The following is a 17213-nucleotide window of genomic DNA, read 5'->3' on the forward strand; positions in this document are numbered from 1 at the left end:
CCCGGGTAACTTGCTCCTTCTGTTAAATTAAATTCTTTGTGGGAACCTCAGTGAATTGCATTTGGAAATTTGACTATGTTTACTTTTTTTTTTTAATGACTCACCTAATTTCATTCTTAAAGCCTAGATAGACATCATATATATGATTTAATAACCTAACATTCTCTCTATCTGATGTATATACTTATACACCATGCAGTCACACGGGCTCTATGGTGCATGACTTCAAGAGACACGATTTTAAGGCCAGATCACTGCTTTTGAGCTGATCATTTATTTTGTTTCCAAGATCCATACCAGTTTCTGTAATGTGAACTTGGTGGAAATACTCAATTTCACCCAGCTTGACCATTTTTGGTACTTGAACATTTCTGAGTTTTACATTCTAAGATTTATTTCTGTTAACCTTGAGGGTGGAAGACTTAACTGATCACTCAATTTCATTTTTTTTCATATATACTCGTGTATAAGCCAAGTGTTCCAGCACATTGTTCATACAGTGTTTGTGGTAAAATTAGGTGCCTGGGCTGATATTGGGGTCGACTTATACTCGAGTATAAACGGTAGTTTATTTTGTTTTTTAACAGCAATATACTCTTTATTATTCCTTCTAAGGAATCGGTGCTTTGTTTATTTCAGAGCAGTTGGAGAGACAGTTACATAGTTTGTAAAATATTTTAAAACTTTTTTGAGTAATAATTCAGACTTCTAACAAGTTGCTAAAACAGTACAGAGAGTTCCTATAGATGCTTCTCCCTGGATTGCCCAAAGGTTCACACCTTGCAACATACTGATGCCATGTTTGTCTACATACCTACAATCTTATGTACTAGTCCTCAAACCTTATGTAAATTTCATCATTGCTTATGTCCGGTTCTTAAATTCAGGGTCCAAAACTAGATCACAGGATGTGTTGAGTTAGTTTGGTTTCTTCATCTTTTCCAATCTAGAAGGGGGCCTTTTGTATTGTGCGTGGTCTTGGAATTTTTAAAGAATACTGGACAGCTATTTTGTAAAGTGTTCCTCATCTCAAACGTTTCTTATATGCTTCCTTGTGGTTGGTCCAGGTCATTCTTTCTGAATTTATGATTTGGAATTTTATTATCAGGAAGCACTTTCATCTCTCCAATTGCATATTTACCACTTTATTTGTAATAGTGTGAACTCATCACTATTTGATTTTCTGGGTGATATCTATGATTATCATTATTCACTTTGTTGTTCGATATGTTCCATATTTGGCCATTGGGAACTTCTTTAGGTTGACTTCTATGTCCTTTTGTCATAGAAAGATCAATAAAACAAAAAAGACCTCAACTGTTGTGGAGTCGACAATGCCTACTTAGGAAGGGTCAGGCCCAGAGGCAGGGTGAGTGGCCCAGAGAACGATTGTATACTGCCGCTACCTGCTATCACAGCAGTTACTTACGTTGCTCCTTTATTTCGGTTTCTTTCTCAAATTCTCTTAGTTTTCTTATTGAGTTCTTACCAATTTTTCCTTCCCAACGTATTTCTCTTACTCTCCCGGGTACCCAGCTGTTTCTTTGATTCCTAGAGCCTGCCCTTTTTGCCCTGGGTGCCTTATCCCTTCCCTAGAACAGGTAACTTTTCTAGTATGGCCTGCCCACATTTTATTATTCTTGGTGTAATCACTTACTGTGGTTTTTATTTCCTTAGCACTTTTCTTCTGGTTAGTCTAGAGTCTACACTAGTTTTTAAGCTGTGTGAAACTACTATGTTGTTTGTCTGTATCTCATTCAAGGTGTCTGACACAGCTTCAGATGACCTTTTTTTTTTTTAATAATTAAATCATTTTATTGGGGGCTTGAACAACTCTTATCACAATCCATACATCCATCCGTTGTGTCAATCACTTTTGTACATTTGTTTCCCTCATCATTCTCAAAACATTTCTTTCTGCTTGAGACCTTGGTATTCAGCTCCTCATTTTTTCTCCCTTCCTCTCTGGTCCTTGAACCCTTGATAATGTATAAATTTTTATTATTTTGTCATATCTTACACTGTCCAACATCTCCCTTTACCCACTTCTCCACTGTCTGTCCCCCAGGGAGGAGGTTATATGTAGATCCTTATAATCTGTTCCCCTTTTCTACCTCACCTTCGCTCTACCCTCCTGGTATCGCCACTCTCACCACTGCTCCTGAGGGGTTCATCTGTCCTGGATTCCCTGTGTTTCCAGTTCCTATCTGTACCAGTGTACATCCTCCAGTCCAGCTGGATTTGTAAGGTAGAATTGGGATCATAATAGAGGGGGGGAGGAAGCATTCAAGAACTAGAGAAAAATTGTATGTGTCATCATTGCTACCCTGCACCCTGACTGGCTCGTCTCCTCCCCGAGACCCTTCTGCAAGGGGATGTCCAATTGCCCGCAGATGGGCCCTGGGTCTCCGCTCTGCACTCTCCCTCATTCACAATGCTGATTTTTTTTGGTCTTCGATGCCTAATACCTGATCCCTCGAATGCCTCATTATCTCACAGGCTGGTGTGCTTCTTCCATGTGGGCTTTGTTGTTTCTCAGTTAGATGGCCACTTGTTTATCTTCAAGCCTACAGGACCCCAGATGCTATATCTTTTGATAGCCAGACACCATCAGCATTCTTCACCACATTTGCTTATGCACTCGCTTTGTCTTCAGCAATCATGTCGGGATAGGCTGATGTGTTTCAATGTGAGATTTGTTGTTTCTCAGCTAGATGGCCGTTTATCTTCAGGCCTTTAAGACCCCAAATGCTATATCTTTTGATAGCCAGGCACCATCAGCTTTTTTTTACCGTATATACAGATGTAAATATATTTATATACAAGAAGGGGGAAATAGATCTATGTACGTATATTTATAGGTTTAGTATTAAGGAAACAGATGGACAGTGGGCCCCTACTCAAGTACTCCCTCAACACAAGAACATTTTGTTCTAACAATTCGGCAGTCTGAGATGCTCACCTTTTTAGCATGATCACTGAAGACAACGGGTGCACAAGCAGATGGCTTTTAAAACTGAAAGCAGAATTATCAGCTTTCTTGAGTTCTTTCATCAGCCTATATCCTGAACCTACATCGTGTTTTATCTATAGAGAATTGGAAAGAGTGGCTTCAAGTGCATATAAATTACTGGGGTTAAAAAATATGTTACTGATACGGACAGTCCCCAGATTAAGAAAGAGCTCCCCCCACACACACACAAAAAAAGAGCTCCATTCTTAAATCTGTCTTTAAGTTGAATTTGTACATAAATCAGAACTGTTTGTTAGATATAGTTTGTATCTAACATCAGTCAGTCAAATGTTTACTTAGTATATAATACATAGTGGACCTTTCTCTGTATAAAAAACAATAATAAAAACTTCCAGTTACTAAAACATCTTGCACTTAATATACAGTGATACTAATGTTTTGCTGCACATTGCAAAGTTAGTGCCTGTTACTATGAACCATTTTATGTACCTCGAAGTTTTAATACAATAAGCTTTACAGTTGTTGCCTTGTAACTATAAGTTGTATGTGAGTCAGATATCCATAACCCTGGGACTGCCTTTATTTATTTCAGGGTCATTTATTTCTAAACTGGAGAGAGTCTCTGTTTTGGCCTGTAACTTGAGTGATTTACTTTTTCTTGCCCAGAATGTATCGAGTCTCTTGAGCTGGGAGAATCCCAACAAATGACAAACCCACAGTACTTAATGTACTTCGAAGAGATTGTAATGGTCAGCTGTGTTACTCTGGATAGACTAGGGAAACAAACCCACAGAAACTATCTATTTATATCTATCTATCTATCTATCTATCTATCTATCTATCTATCTATCTATCTATCTATGAGAGTGTTTTATATGAAGGTTAAGTGAGAGAGATTTTTATATAAAGGTTAAGTGTACATTAAGAAAGCATACTGGGGGCTTAAGTGGAAAGCAAATGTTTTGAGAATGATGAGGGCAATGAATGTACAAATGTGCTTTACACAATTGATGTATGTATATATATTGTGATAAGAGTTGTATGAGCCCCTAATAAAACAATAAAAAAATATATATATAAAGAAAGGTTCCTAGTACTTTTTAAATGTTAAAAAAAAAGAAAGAAAGAAAGCATCCCAACCCAGTGCTATCCAAGCCCATAAGTCCAACATTAGCCCATATGTCAGACACCAATCTACAAAGTCCTCCTCAATCTCACAAAACACACACAATGACGCCAACTGTAGGAAGAAAGCCGAATCAGTGATCGTGTAAGCATCTCGGTGTTGGCAAGGGTCTCCGCGCTGCTGCTCTAGCACCCAGAGCTGCATCAGGGTAGGTCCATGTGACTTCTCAGAGATTTCTCACAAGAAGCGAGCCTTGCCAACTGAAGCAGGGAATTGGCTGAGGCAGCTGCACCCTGGTCTGACCATCAGAAAGCAGGAGACCCGAGAACTCGAAGGGCGAGGCTCGCCGAGCCATTTATCTCTCTGCCCTTCAATTTATCCCACATGTGTTTATTGGCCAGGTTGGCACAATGAACCTTAACTGTCTCACCCACATTTGTTCAATATGCATTTTTTTAAATAATGAAAATCTTAGGTGTTTGCATGCTCATGTATACTTTGCATTTCATGCCGATATTTTTCAGCAGTGATGGGACCAGGTTTTGAGCTTTTTTACCCCCCTAGTTGAATGTTGCCTCCCTCCAGGATCCATTTGCCATCAAGTTGATTCTGATTCATGGCAACCCCACATGGCAGAGGACTGTGTTCTACAGTGTTTTCAACGACTGTTTTTCCTGAAGTAGAGCTCCAGGCCTTTCTTCGAAGATACTTCTTGATGGACTCAAATCTCCAAAGCTCTAAGGGACTTCTGCATCTTGTGTCATTCCTGCTTACTATGGCAGTGTAAAAAATAGTGACATCTACACATGTGGGCCTATCGCTTTCCTTTGGCTTGAAACACACTTGAAAAATAACGACACTGTAACTGAATATACCTCAAGTGCTGTCTCATCCCAGTTAAATAAAGAATTAATCATGCATAAAATTAGCTGAATAGAGGAAGATCAAAAGTTACAGCATTACTTTTATGGCCAAGACGCATTGTGATTCTGACAGTTTTGATGCCATATTTTTGTTAAATGTGTACCTTTTTACGATAAAGTTATGTTATTTTGATTGTATAATATAAAACAGTTCATAATCATACATTTGTCTGATTGTGTACATGCTGCTAATAGCTCCCATTACTTCTAGATAACTAAACAACTTGCATGAGGCCAGGGGAAAATGGCCAGGTCACCAATACATAAAAGGTGTCATTTTCCGTTTTAAAAGTTTTCCAATAGACATGGGATTGAACAGACAAAAGAATGATAGCATGTGTGTCTATAATATTGACCAAACTTTAATTTACTGTCATGAAAGTAAACTCTTTTGGTTTCCCACTGCAGCTTTGGTTCACTTGTGTGGGCCACAACGCTTAGAGAAATGCCCAGTCCACATTCCTTCAATAGAGAAAGAGGCTGGGTAGAGAAGGAGATTGACGTTTAAGCAAGTCATCTGGGTGGTTTTGCCAAGTGTCGAGATGTTAGATCTCATTTCACTTACTTTTAAGCCTTTAAGGGGATTTTTTCTCTGTTTTTGTTTAGGGTGACCCAGACATACGATGCAGGCGCATGTATCTACTTCTATTTTGCCTTTAACTACCGGGGGATTAGCGACCCGCTGGCTGTGTTTGAACAGACTGAGGTAATTATGATTACATGCATATGGTCTTACTTCTTAGAGTAACTTAAGTAAACTTATACTATCAGTGTTTGTGTAGCAGTTGGACTTTTGGTGGTTACAGATGGTTTGCTTGGTGCCAGCCCATGGAAATGGAAACCATACTGTTGTATTGGCTTGCATAATGAATTATGCGTCTTAAATTAATAACCTCCACACCTGTAGCCACTGATTCTTTGACTGTACATAGTAGCTGATTAAATAAAGACTGTAGGAATCCTTGATATCACGTTCATCTCCAGGTAGCTGCTGTGGCTGAAGGCAGCACGTCTAGTGCTGTCATTCTAGGCTTCCCATTTTGATACTGATTGAGTCTGTGTGTAGCCCATTGGTGTTAATTTGCTGGCAGTCTGTACCACTTTCCCTAAGTGGTCTTGAGCTGCTTGCTTTTATAAAGCCCCCTATCCACACGCAGGTTTCTCATTACAAGTACGCCTAGCGTTCAAGCAGACTGAACTCTGAAGGAGTCCGAGTCCTTGCTCTGTCGCATGCCGGCCACAGGGGTTCTGCAGGGTGGGTTTCAGTGGCGTTCTGTGAGCCCTAACGTTTACAGAGTTCAGCCTCCTTTGCAGGCTTCTCCACCATTGTACAGTTTTGTCCAGGTATAATTGAAAAACACTAAACTTATTTAAAGTATTGTAAGTGTTGTTTAAAATACACAAATGTGGATTTTCCCATTACATTAGTCTCTCAGTGCTATCTAGCTGCCCCAAAGGCCCTTTCCTTCAGTTCCAGAAGAGTGAAATTGCTCCTTCTTCCTCAGTCCAGACTGCCATTCTCTGCAGTGGTACTGACCTCAAGTCATTGTTGCTGTGATTATTTAAAGCAGTTTGTAGGAGAACAGTCTTTAAAGCTGGGACTAGCTTATTTCCTGATTCATATGAATGATGAGGTTCTCGTAGAGCACCGTACAATAAAACGTGGTCTCTCTGCCTCACTTGGGCCCTCTTCCCCTGGCCTAACTCCTCGTGGATTTTACACACTTGAGTAAACTCTTACATTGTTCAGAGTGTTTTGATTTACCACCTCATGGCTATTATATATAATAATGACTAGTAATTTGTCCCCAAACATTGGCCTATGACACCCTGTCCATAAGGTCTCTAATGGGTGGTATCTGATAGCTTTGTTAGTAAGTTGGACTCAGATTCTCCCTGTACAATCTTAGTTAAGTAATTTACCCTGTCTGAGCTTCATTTTCCTTATCTCTGAAATGGGAATAATTGTAATTATTTCCATAATGTAGTAATGAAGATAAATGAGTTACCTCGGGGAAATTCTTAGTCACTAAAACTTGTTGGCTTAATGAGAGATTTACTCCATATTCACTCCAGAGTAAAATTCAACAGTTGTTTGTCATCTCATTTCCAAATACAGGCAGCTGCTAGAGAAGAAATCCTTGCTAATGGAGGGAGTCTGTCACATCACCATGGAGGTATTCTTTATTGGTAGAATTTTCTAATATCCTTCATTTAAAAATATTTGTTAAGTATGTGTGGGAGAGAATTCATGATGAGGGGTTTTGAGAGTACTTGAAAATTTTAACAAGTTTTTCTGCCTTATAGAGCAGCAGTTATTAAGGTAGCTGTGGGTGGGTACTAACCAAAAGAAACTTCTGTTGACAAGCCTGCTCTCCATAGAAGGTAGCCAGCCTTCTGAGTTCTCAGGAACCTTCAGAGACCAGAGAATGTGTCGGGAAGGTATCCAGTCACTACACCGTAAGCTTATGTGGCCACTTCTGGAATGTAGCTGGATATCAGTCATCAGTTGGACCATAGATTGACGGTTTGTTCTGCCACCCAAAACTCACTAAGCAAGACAGGATAGGTGAGGGTGGGGTGGAGTTGTATTTTGTTTTGAATTTTAATACTATTTTGTTACTGCTTGGTGATCATTATGGTGTCAATTTATACTAGAGAATTTATCACACCACCAATAAAAATCATTATGATATATACCTGTGTTTACTGGTGGCCTTCTACTCAGAGGGCACCCTAAAAAAAAAAAAAGTAGTACAAGGCAATCTTTTTTTTTTTTTTTTAAGGTTACGCAATGGCCATGTTGTCATTAAAATTGCAACTTTTGAGATTATTCACATGCTCTCTGTAACAAATTTGTTCTCAATGTATCTCTTTTAAAATAATTTGATACTTATAAAATAGAAATACATCGTTTTCAATGTTTTGGGTTTTTTTTTAAGAAACAGGCATCAAGATAAATGACTGCCTCATTTAAATATTCAACTTGTACCCTTAAACTAAATTCTCCATTAACCTCTTTTCTTGCTTTATGTTTCTTCATAGCATTAATTATCTAGTGTGCTCTGTCTATTTTTTTTAAAGACTCTATCCTGTCTTGTGGGAAAGTGAGCTCTGTAACAGCAGTGATTTCGTTTTGTGTGTTGCTGTAGCCCAGCAGCTAGAATAATGCCCAGGCCCAGGCCCAGGCCCCTTCAGTGCAAGTATGCAGAATGAATGCGTGAAAGGTTCTGATGGAAACGGGAGAGACTGTACTGGGCTGGTGCCTGTGTAGTCATGTTGGGGGAGGGCTGCACAAGATTGCTGATGTAGAAGGAGACAGAGGGAGACAGATTCCAACCTCATTGTAAAAATTTAATCTTTTGCTACCATCTTTCTTTTTTCCTGGACATCTCCCGCCCCCTCCCCCACTGCAACACACACAGATAAATTGTCAATTGAGCTGACTATTAAATATTAAAATAAGCAAATTTGCTCCTTTTATCCTTTTTTCTGCTTTATTATTCTTGGATGGTGATACTAATTAATACTAGTGACAAATATGAAGAAGGAAAGAAAGTGGATATTAGAAACCTCTCAAGTAGAATTAAATCTTGTAATTAATCTAAACATCTAAGCTATTTTGCAGGATTTTAGATGTGAGGCATTTCATAATTAGATTTTTAATACTTCTCTTTAGAATGTTCAGAAAACCATTTACATTATTTAAAATCTTTTTTGGAGGTTTTGTTTTCAAGATGCCATTATATTGATATGAAGAAACATTGCAATATGTTTTGAAATAGGATCTTCATCCCAAATTGATGCATGGTCCCCAAATCCAGACCCATTGCTGTTGACTTGACTCTGACTCGCAAACCCCTGACAAGACCGGTGAACTGCCCGAGGAGCTCCAGCTCTGAACTCTGTGTGCAGGGAGGGAGTTGCCATCTCTCTCACCAGCAGTGGCTCGTGGTGCAAACCACATGGTGCATTCAAACAGCCAGCTAGTCTTAGAGTTCACAGCTAGAACTCAACCTCAGCGCCACCAGGACTTCTCAGTGGCATGGTCGGAGGGAGTAAAATAATATAGCCATAATTGGTTACTTGAAGAAAAATTAAGAGGTCCTTTCTATAGCCAAGAATTTTGCTCTTTTGGACCAGTTCGGGTCACCAAATGATACATTTTCTCCTTTAAGATTAGGAAACACTGGTTTTATGATTTCAATGATAAATATGAAAAACAGTGTGATACTGCAAGAGGCTTATAATAACTAAATTGTGTGTGTGTGTGTGTGTGTGTGTGTAAATAGGCTAATTGCTATTTAGATAGTTGTATGTTATGTAAGATAATTGCTCAACAAGGAACTAACTATATGTGACCTCCTCCCTGGGGGACGGACGACAGAAAAGTGGGTGAAGGGAGATGTCGGACAGGGCAAGATATGACAAAATAACAATTTATAAACTATCAAGGGCTCATGAGGGAGGGGGGAGTGGGGAGGGAGAGGAAAAATGAGGACCTAATACTGGGGGTTTAAGTGGAGAGAAAATGTTTTGAGAATGATGAGGGCAATGAATGTACAAATGCGCTTTACACAATTGATGTATGTATGAATTGTGATAAGAGTTGTATGAGCCCCTACTAAAATGATTTTTAAAAAAAAAGAAAATCAAAGGCAAAAAAAAAGATATTTGCTCAAATGTGGAATGCTGTTCTCAGCTTATTCAAACTGTACAGTGGCAGACATTCTATAGAATTTGGAAATTAGAATGACCCTTGCAGCCTTGCAAATCAGAATTAAACCAACAGGGTTTTTGTTTTTTCTCGCCAATAACGCTTTACCCCTTTAGGAACTATGAGTGTATTCAAGCCCCACCAGTAATAGATGTCTATAGTCTGAGATGCTGAAAGTGTAGTATGGCAGAACTGCTGATGGTACTTATTCAGATGTGCCCCCGACTGGCAGCACTTTGGCAAGCGTGAACATAGACATACTTGAAATCGCGTATCTGCTAAGCTGCCATTGCAAAGGCAAGGAAATGTAGATTCATGGACAAGTTAAATAGGCCTAATTTCAAGTTGCATTGTTTGTGAAAACTATGATATTAGTCTATTGAATCGAGCACACAAAAAGTAGTACTTGGTAAAAATGATCACTTTACCTATGATACCATGTTCATTCAATTTTTCATTCCAAAGCAAATGATACAGCTTGCTTTGATACTTTTGATACAAATGATCTTTAGTGTTTTTTCATATTGTTGTGTGTATTTTCCATAATGTAAATCTTACTAGCTCTGTAGGCAATAGGGTTTCAAAAATGGCCGGCAGTCAAGCCCTGAAGGACTTTATTGTCCAGTAAAATAAAATTTTACTCTATTTCAAAACACTGCTGATCAAATCCAGTAAGCTTATGATACCATCGCCATTTGATCAAGGTAAATATCTACTCTTTTCTCCAAAAGGCATTCAAAAGATGATTTTAGTCAACAGGAAACAGTGAAAAGAAGGGAAATGGGATATGAGGAAGGAATTCGTTTTTATAAAGTTGTTCATATTTTCTGGTGCTCTGCATACTCTTTAATTTTAAACGTTATTGCTGTGAAGTATGTTGCATTTTGTTCTTGATTTTCATATGCAGACCCTGCAGCTCCGAGTAGTACGGTAACTTAACCCCAAGGTACTGGCAAGAATCGTATTTGAAAATCCCTCCTGCTTTTGTACCCATTGCTGCCTTCTCCCTGGAGAGGCTAAATTACCTGCAATTGGCAGAATCTAAAAAGTTTGGAACTGGGTCTCTGAAAAAATTAATTAAACATATATATATTAGCATAGCATTACTGTTTTTCTTATATAATGTAAAACCACTATTACTTTAATTTTGACATGTTACTTGTTACTGTAAGTCAGTTACTTGCCCTGCTTTAGATATTTAGCATGAATGAAAATTTTCATTTCTTCATTATAAGTATTTCATTTTTTACTCAGTTCTTATTCACATGGCAGTTTTACTTCCGGGCTGTTTCATATTTTCTGACTGTGCATGCCTATTGTGTTGGCTGTCTCATGCAATAAAACAAGTGTAGGTCAGATTATGTTACAATAAAACTTGTATAATTTCTGTGCATTTTCAGGTTCTAGACTTATAGCCCATTATTTGTTCAAGACTCCAAGTTGGATGAAATAATATATTTCTATAAATTATTGCCTAATTTATAAGGCACGGCCTCCTATTGCGATCCCTTTCAAAGACGTAGGCAGGCACCATCTCTAGTTCTTCTGGTCTTGGGATCATTGGGGCTGGAGTTTGTGTGGGCCAGTAGTCTTCTGAACTAATTGTTTCTATGCGTCTCTGATTTGTTACATCTTTGCTCTTGTCAGGGTTTGCTAGCATATTTATTTATTAAGAGATTATGCCTCATTTAAATATAAACCTTACTTTTATCTTTTCGGGTTTTTTTGTGGTCAAAATATAACTACGTGAAACAAATTCTAAATTAGCTGGCTTCCTGTCCAGCATAGAAAAGGAAACCAGGTAAGACTGAATACAAAGTAAATCTCTCATGTGCTGGTAAAGATGAAGATACATTCGCTTTGTTGGCTTGTTCACTTCCTAAATGTGGGAGGGCTCAGTCTCTGCCACCTTCCTTCCTCTAAGTCAGTGGTTCTCAACCTACGGGTCACGACCCCTTTGGGGGTCGAGCGACCCTTTCACAGGGGTCGCTTTAGACCATCGGAAAACACACAAAACAATATTTCTGATGGTCTTAAGAACTGAGACACTGCTCCTCTATGGTCCGCCCACATGCAGATACGCCCACATACAAGTACCCTGTGTGAAGACTGTTACTCATGTGACACCGTGCTTCAAGACAAAATTTCATTTGTAATTGCAAATAAATATTTCACCATATATAATTATATACTGTTTTGTGATGAATCACCATGCTATAATTATGTTCAATTTATAACAATGAAAATACATCCTGCATATCAGATATTTACATTACAATTCATAACAGTAGCAAAATTAGTTATGAAGTAGCAACAAAAATAATTTTGTGGTTGGGATGTCACCACAACATGAGGCACTAACTGTATTAAAATATCACGGCATTAAGAAGGTTGAGAACCACTGCTGTAAGCACTCAGCTCTCTGATTATATACAATGACTTCAACAAAGTTTTTTAGTACACCCATTTATTTAGTTAAGAGGTAGGGTCAAATAAGGTACATCTCTGTACAGTCCCTGAGACCCTCCATTTTAGTACTCGCTCTTAAATACATTCTGTATACAGAGTTCTATTCAGACTGTGTGGAAAGAAACACTGTCAAACCTGTGAACAAAGCCAAAATCTGGGTAAGGTGGAAACCTGTCAGAAAAAGAGAATTCAAATTTTCTACTAAGAGAGTGAAAATAAGACAACAAAAAGTGGAGAAGTTGCAAACCCCAGAAAATCTAAGGCTGTCCCATCTAGTTCAGCTCTCACAGGTTTCCCTGTATAAGCTTGAGAAGCTGACGAACACAAGATGTTTGGAATCAAATGTACATCTGACTCCCGGCCTGGATTTCACTAGCTGAGACCTTCAGCTTCATAGCGGCCATATGGGGCAGAGTAGAACTGTTTCTGTGGTCTGAGACAGTAACTCTAGGTGGGGTGGCCAGTGCTTTCACCCTGCTGACCATTGGGATAGCTAGCTGCCTACTCAAAGCCCAGCAGTCACTAGGCTCTCTGAGTCAGAATCAATTCAATAGCACTGGGTTTTATTTTGCATTTGAGTGACCTTAGGAGAGTGGACTTTCTAAGCTGCAATGCCCTGTGTGCAAAACAAAAGAACAGTATTTAACCTCATCAATTTATTTTACAGTTAGATGTGGTGATGTAAAGCATCCTAATGCTTTATATATAGTAAGTGTTTAAAACACAGTTTTCAAAAGTTTCCCACTAATGCGAGAATAGTTAACAACTAATAATGAGAGATTGTTCTGGACAGTTGGAGGGCATGGGAGCTCTGTTTTCTCTGTAATTTTTCTATAAACCTAAAGCTGTTTTAAAGAATAAAGTATATTAAAAATCAGAAAGCAAAACACAAAGCATCTTGCCATTGTTAATAGAAATAGAAACAAACTCACTGCCGTAGAGTCAGCACCCAAATGGATCTCAGACTGGTTTGTAGTCTGAGACCTCTGCCTTAATTTTTTGGAAAAAGACCCAAAGATTCAAAGGATATTTATTCAACCATAGTCTAACCCTTTTCATCTGTAGCCTGCAGTTGGGTCTCAATTATTAGAAGAGTCTCTTACCATGTGTATGTAAGAGAAAGTTAGTTCCTTGTGTGCTTCTGGCTACAAAATATGCCACAGAAAAATCTGTATATACAGAAAAATCTGTATATACCTAAAGATGATGATGATCTAATTTGTACATTTCAAATGCATGTTCCTGTTCCGTGTAGTTTCATAAAGTGGAAACCTTTCACTATAAGTTTTCTATTAAAAGTGGGTTTAATTGTTAAGCTTTGCCAATCCTAGGGCTTTTGAGGTAACACCTCTTTCTGTTGTAGAAAAGGCTGTTTGTAATTTGCATCCAGATTTCAATTGAACTCACAGTAGCATCTTTATTTACTGACCTTCAGGCAGCATCATGATACTTAGTACCATTTTGAGTTCCTGAGGAGGAGGACTGGGGATTGGGAGAATATTGATGCAGTTTCTCTTAGAGTGCTTGGCCTGTAATTGTGATTAATAACAGTTGCTTTCACTATCTGGAAACAGACAGGCTGGTTTGTCTGCCTACAATCATGCTGTGATAAATGGAGCTATTTTAACTCTGGTTTTGTGTATCAAAGAAAACAGATGTCGTCTGGAACTGGAGGCTATAGGAAATATAAAGCCAGTTTAGCTTAATCTTCAAAATGCTTGTTTTTGTAACTGACGAGCTGGTCAATTTAACCAAGAGTTTATATCCACCACATAGTTCATTTTAGTTTATGACTTAAAGTTTTTTAATTGTTCACTTGCTAATACTGTACTTATGTCCTTGTCAGGAAGTTTAAAAACAAAGACAAAAAACCTTGATTAAGTAAAGCCAGTCTTAGTTTAAATATTAGTTTTCATCATAACAAAATTATTTTTCAGAGAATAATTATGGGTTAATTGTTCTTAGCACTTTTTAGGGTCTTAACAGAATCCAGTAGTAACAGAAACTTTAAAAGCAAAAGGAAATTCCTCAAAAGAATTATATGATTTATGACTTATTTGCCAATAAAATTGTTCGTAAAAAAAGAAAAAAGAATGATTCAAAACCAGCTTTGGGGTGGTTTGTTGGAAAACTGTAGTGTGTGTTAAAAGATGCAGATTGGAAAGGTATACCTAAAATTGTACTTACTGGTAAATGCAGGACCAATCGTGGTAGTAGTGGTCAGGCTTTCTGCCGCTAACCATCAGGACAGCAGTTTGCACCCACCAGTCATGCCACAGAAGAAAGATCTGCCTCTGGAAAGCCTTGGAAATGGTGGGCCAGGTGTGCGCTGCCCTGTAGGGTCACTGTGAGTTGGAATTGACTCAAGGGCAACAGGTTTTTCTTTTTCTAGAAATGACAGATTTTTAATGTAGAAAAATCCAGGACTATAAAGCATTCTTCAAGAGTGTAGGTTATACAAATATCAATCATTTCTGTATTTTAATAGTAAAATATGGAACTAGAAATTTAATGTATAATACCACTTACAGTTGTTCTGAAGAAAACGTAATAATTAAGCATAAATGGAACGACCATATTGTTGTTTTATGGTATCAAGTTACTTCTGATTCATAGTACGCCACCGTGTAGCAGAGTAGGCCTGTTCTCTAATCTGTACAGCGTTGTGTCACCGCTTCTTCTCCCCTCTTCTCCTGAGAAGCACCTGGTGGCTTCCCATCACTGACCTTTCCATTTGAAGCCAAGTGCTCAACCATTGTGCCACCTGCAATCCATCTAAGAAAACGTACAGGATTTATATTCTGAAAATTAAAGAATGATGCTGAAAGAAGTCAAAGAGGACCAAAGTAAATGGAAAGTGCCCATGGGTTGGAAGACGACATAGGAAAGATGTCAATTTTCCCAAAATTGATCTATTTAATGCAGTTCCTGTCAAAATCCCAGCAAGGATTCTGTGGCTGTGATGTATGCTGTCAGGTCTCTTTCAACTCCCGGTACCCTCCTGTGGCAGAGTAGAGCTCTCGTGGGGTTTTTCTAGGCTGTGAGCTCCACACGAAGAGTTAACAAGATCTTTCTCCTACAGAGACAGAAGTAGATTCAAATTCCCAACCTTTTGATAAATTACTACATCACCATTTCTATGTGAAGGCACATGGAATAAACCTGTGAGCACATGAACTGGTACCTTTATGAAGATACTCTAACTTACTCTCATATAATCTGTAGGACTAATTATGTATAAGAATCAGCCTCATTTGTCCAGAGCCCAGAAGAATTAGATGGTACCCACCTGCCATTGTTGACTGTTCTGACCAGGGACACAGAAGATAGCCCTAGATTGAATGGGGGGGAATGGTGGAACAAAACTCTGGTTTTTATTTTTTAAAGGGTTAGACTTAATGGACTGATTGAGATGAGAGGAACTCCCATCTCACAATGCTTAATAAAGAGACTCACACCTTAAGGTACCCTTTAAACTTTGAATTGAAACTTCCTGGAAATCACCTTCCAGTTACATAGCAGATTGGCTCAAAAAATACAGTATCATCTATATGAGATAGCTGAAACACAAAGAGGAAGAGAAGTTGCTATGTCAATAATCTACCCTGAAGCAGAAATAAGAAGGTCAAGGGGGGAGAGGTGTGCTGGGTTAATGGAAGGAGAATAACCAGAAAAAGTTGTTAATCAAAATTGATATTCCTAGTTGTGGCTTTGGTCTTATGGTACCCATCATATGAAGATAGCACTTTTAACTGTGAGTCCTGTAAAAATGGTATGGATGAGGTATGCCATCTCTAACTTCACAAGGGGGAAAGAGAATCAGCATTAGCCCAAAGCTAGCTTTTTTTTTTTTAAACCAATTCTTATTGTTCCCCCAGCCCTGTCCAATTCTCCCCTGGGTTCAGTAAATCTTTACAATGGCCACAAAGAACTTATAGGAAATGTTCATAATTATGGATTTATTAGAGAAGTACCAACTTACACTGTACATATTCAAGTATAAGCCGACCCGAATATCAGCCAAAGCACCTAATCTTACCACAAAAGTGCATTAAAAATGTGCTAGAAAGGGGGAACCGATTACAAGGATCTACATATAACCTTCTCTCTGGGGTAGGGACAACAGAAAAGTGGGTGAAGGGAGATGTCGGACTGTGTAAGATATGACAAAATAATTTATAAATTATCAGGTTCATGATGGAGTGGGGAGTGGGGAAGGAGGGGAACAAATGAGTTGATACCAAGGGCTCAAGTGGAAAGAAAATGTTTTGAGAATGATGATGGCAACAAATGTACAAATATGCTTGACATAATGGATGGGTATATGAATTGTGATAAGCACTGTACGAGCCCCCAATAAAATTATTATTTTTTTAATGATGAAAAACTCAGCTTATACACACGTATATATGGTAATTCAGTATCAGGAGTGGCTCGGAATACAGTTCTTCAGTCAGGACAGCCTCTCAGTGGGTGCCTACAGCTCTGTCATACTTGGCTTCTCAGCCTCTCCTTTCCTCCAACCTCTGGTATAGCCCCAGCCTCTGACTCAGGTGAGTGTTACAAGTTCTTTTGCTCTCCTGACAAGTACCTGGAGGGCCCCTGCTCTGCCAGGAAGCTACCTGCCCAAAGCTGTTGTGCTCTCTTGTTCTGTGGGTCAGCACAGCTACTTTGGTCATCTTTGACACAAAGCCATCTGAGTTACTTAATTGTGCCAACCTGGCCGATAATCACATGTGGGGCTAATTGAAAGGCGGACGGATAAATGGGTGGTGAGCCTCGCCTTTCTAGTTCTCGGGACTCTTGCTTTGTGATGGTCGCACCAGGGTGCAGCTGCCTTAGCAATTCCCTGCTTCAGCTTGCAAGATTGACTTCCTACAAGACATCCCCAAGGAGAAGCCACATGGACCTATCCCGATGCAGCCCTGGGTGCTGGAGCAGCCGTGTGGAGACCCCTGCTAGTGCTGAGATGCTTATTCGTTCACTGACTCAGCTTTGCCCCTG

The 17213-nt window shown here is 38.9% G+C and overlaps 1 protein-coding gene across 1 annotated transcript in view; it reads left to right on the plus strand.

Annotated features, from left to right (window-relative positions):
• The window catches only part of AGPS (alkylglycerone phosphate synthase), a 107812-nt gene that overhangs the window by 79580 nt on the left and 11019 nt on the right, over window positions 1–17213 (plus strand). The window contains exons 17-18 of the mRNA XM_004701451.2: window positions 5630–5729; window positions 7143–7200. Of these exons, the coding sequence (XP_004701508.1) occupies window positions 5630–5729; window positions 7143–7200 (158 nt within the window). The remainder of the gene's footprint in view (window positions 1–5629; window positions 5730–7142; window positions 7201–17213) is intronic.

This window comes from Echinops telfairi, unplaced genomic scaffold (genome assembly GCF_000313985.2).
Source record: "Echinops telfairi isolate 266 unplaced genomic scaffold, ASM31398v2 ScPeMD7_3;HRSCAF=10, whole genome shotgun sequence".
NCBI classification, from domain to species: Eukaryota; Metazoa; Chordata; class Mammalia; order Afrosoricida; family Tenrecidae; genus Echinops; species Echinops telfairi.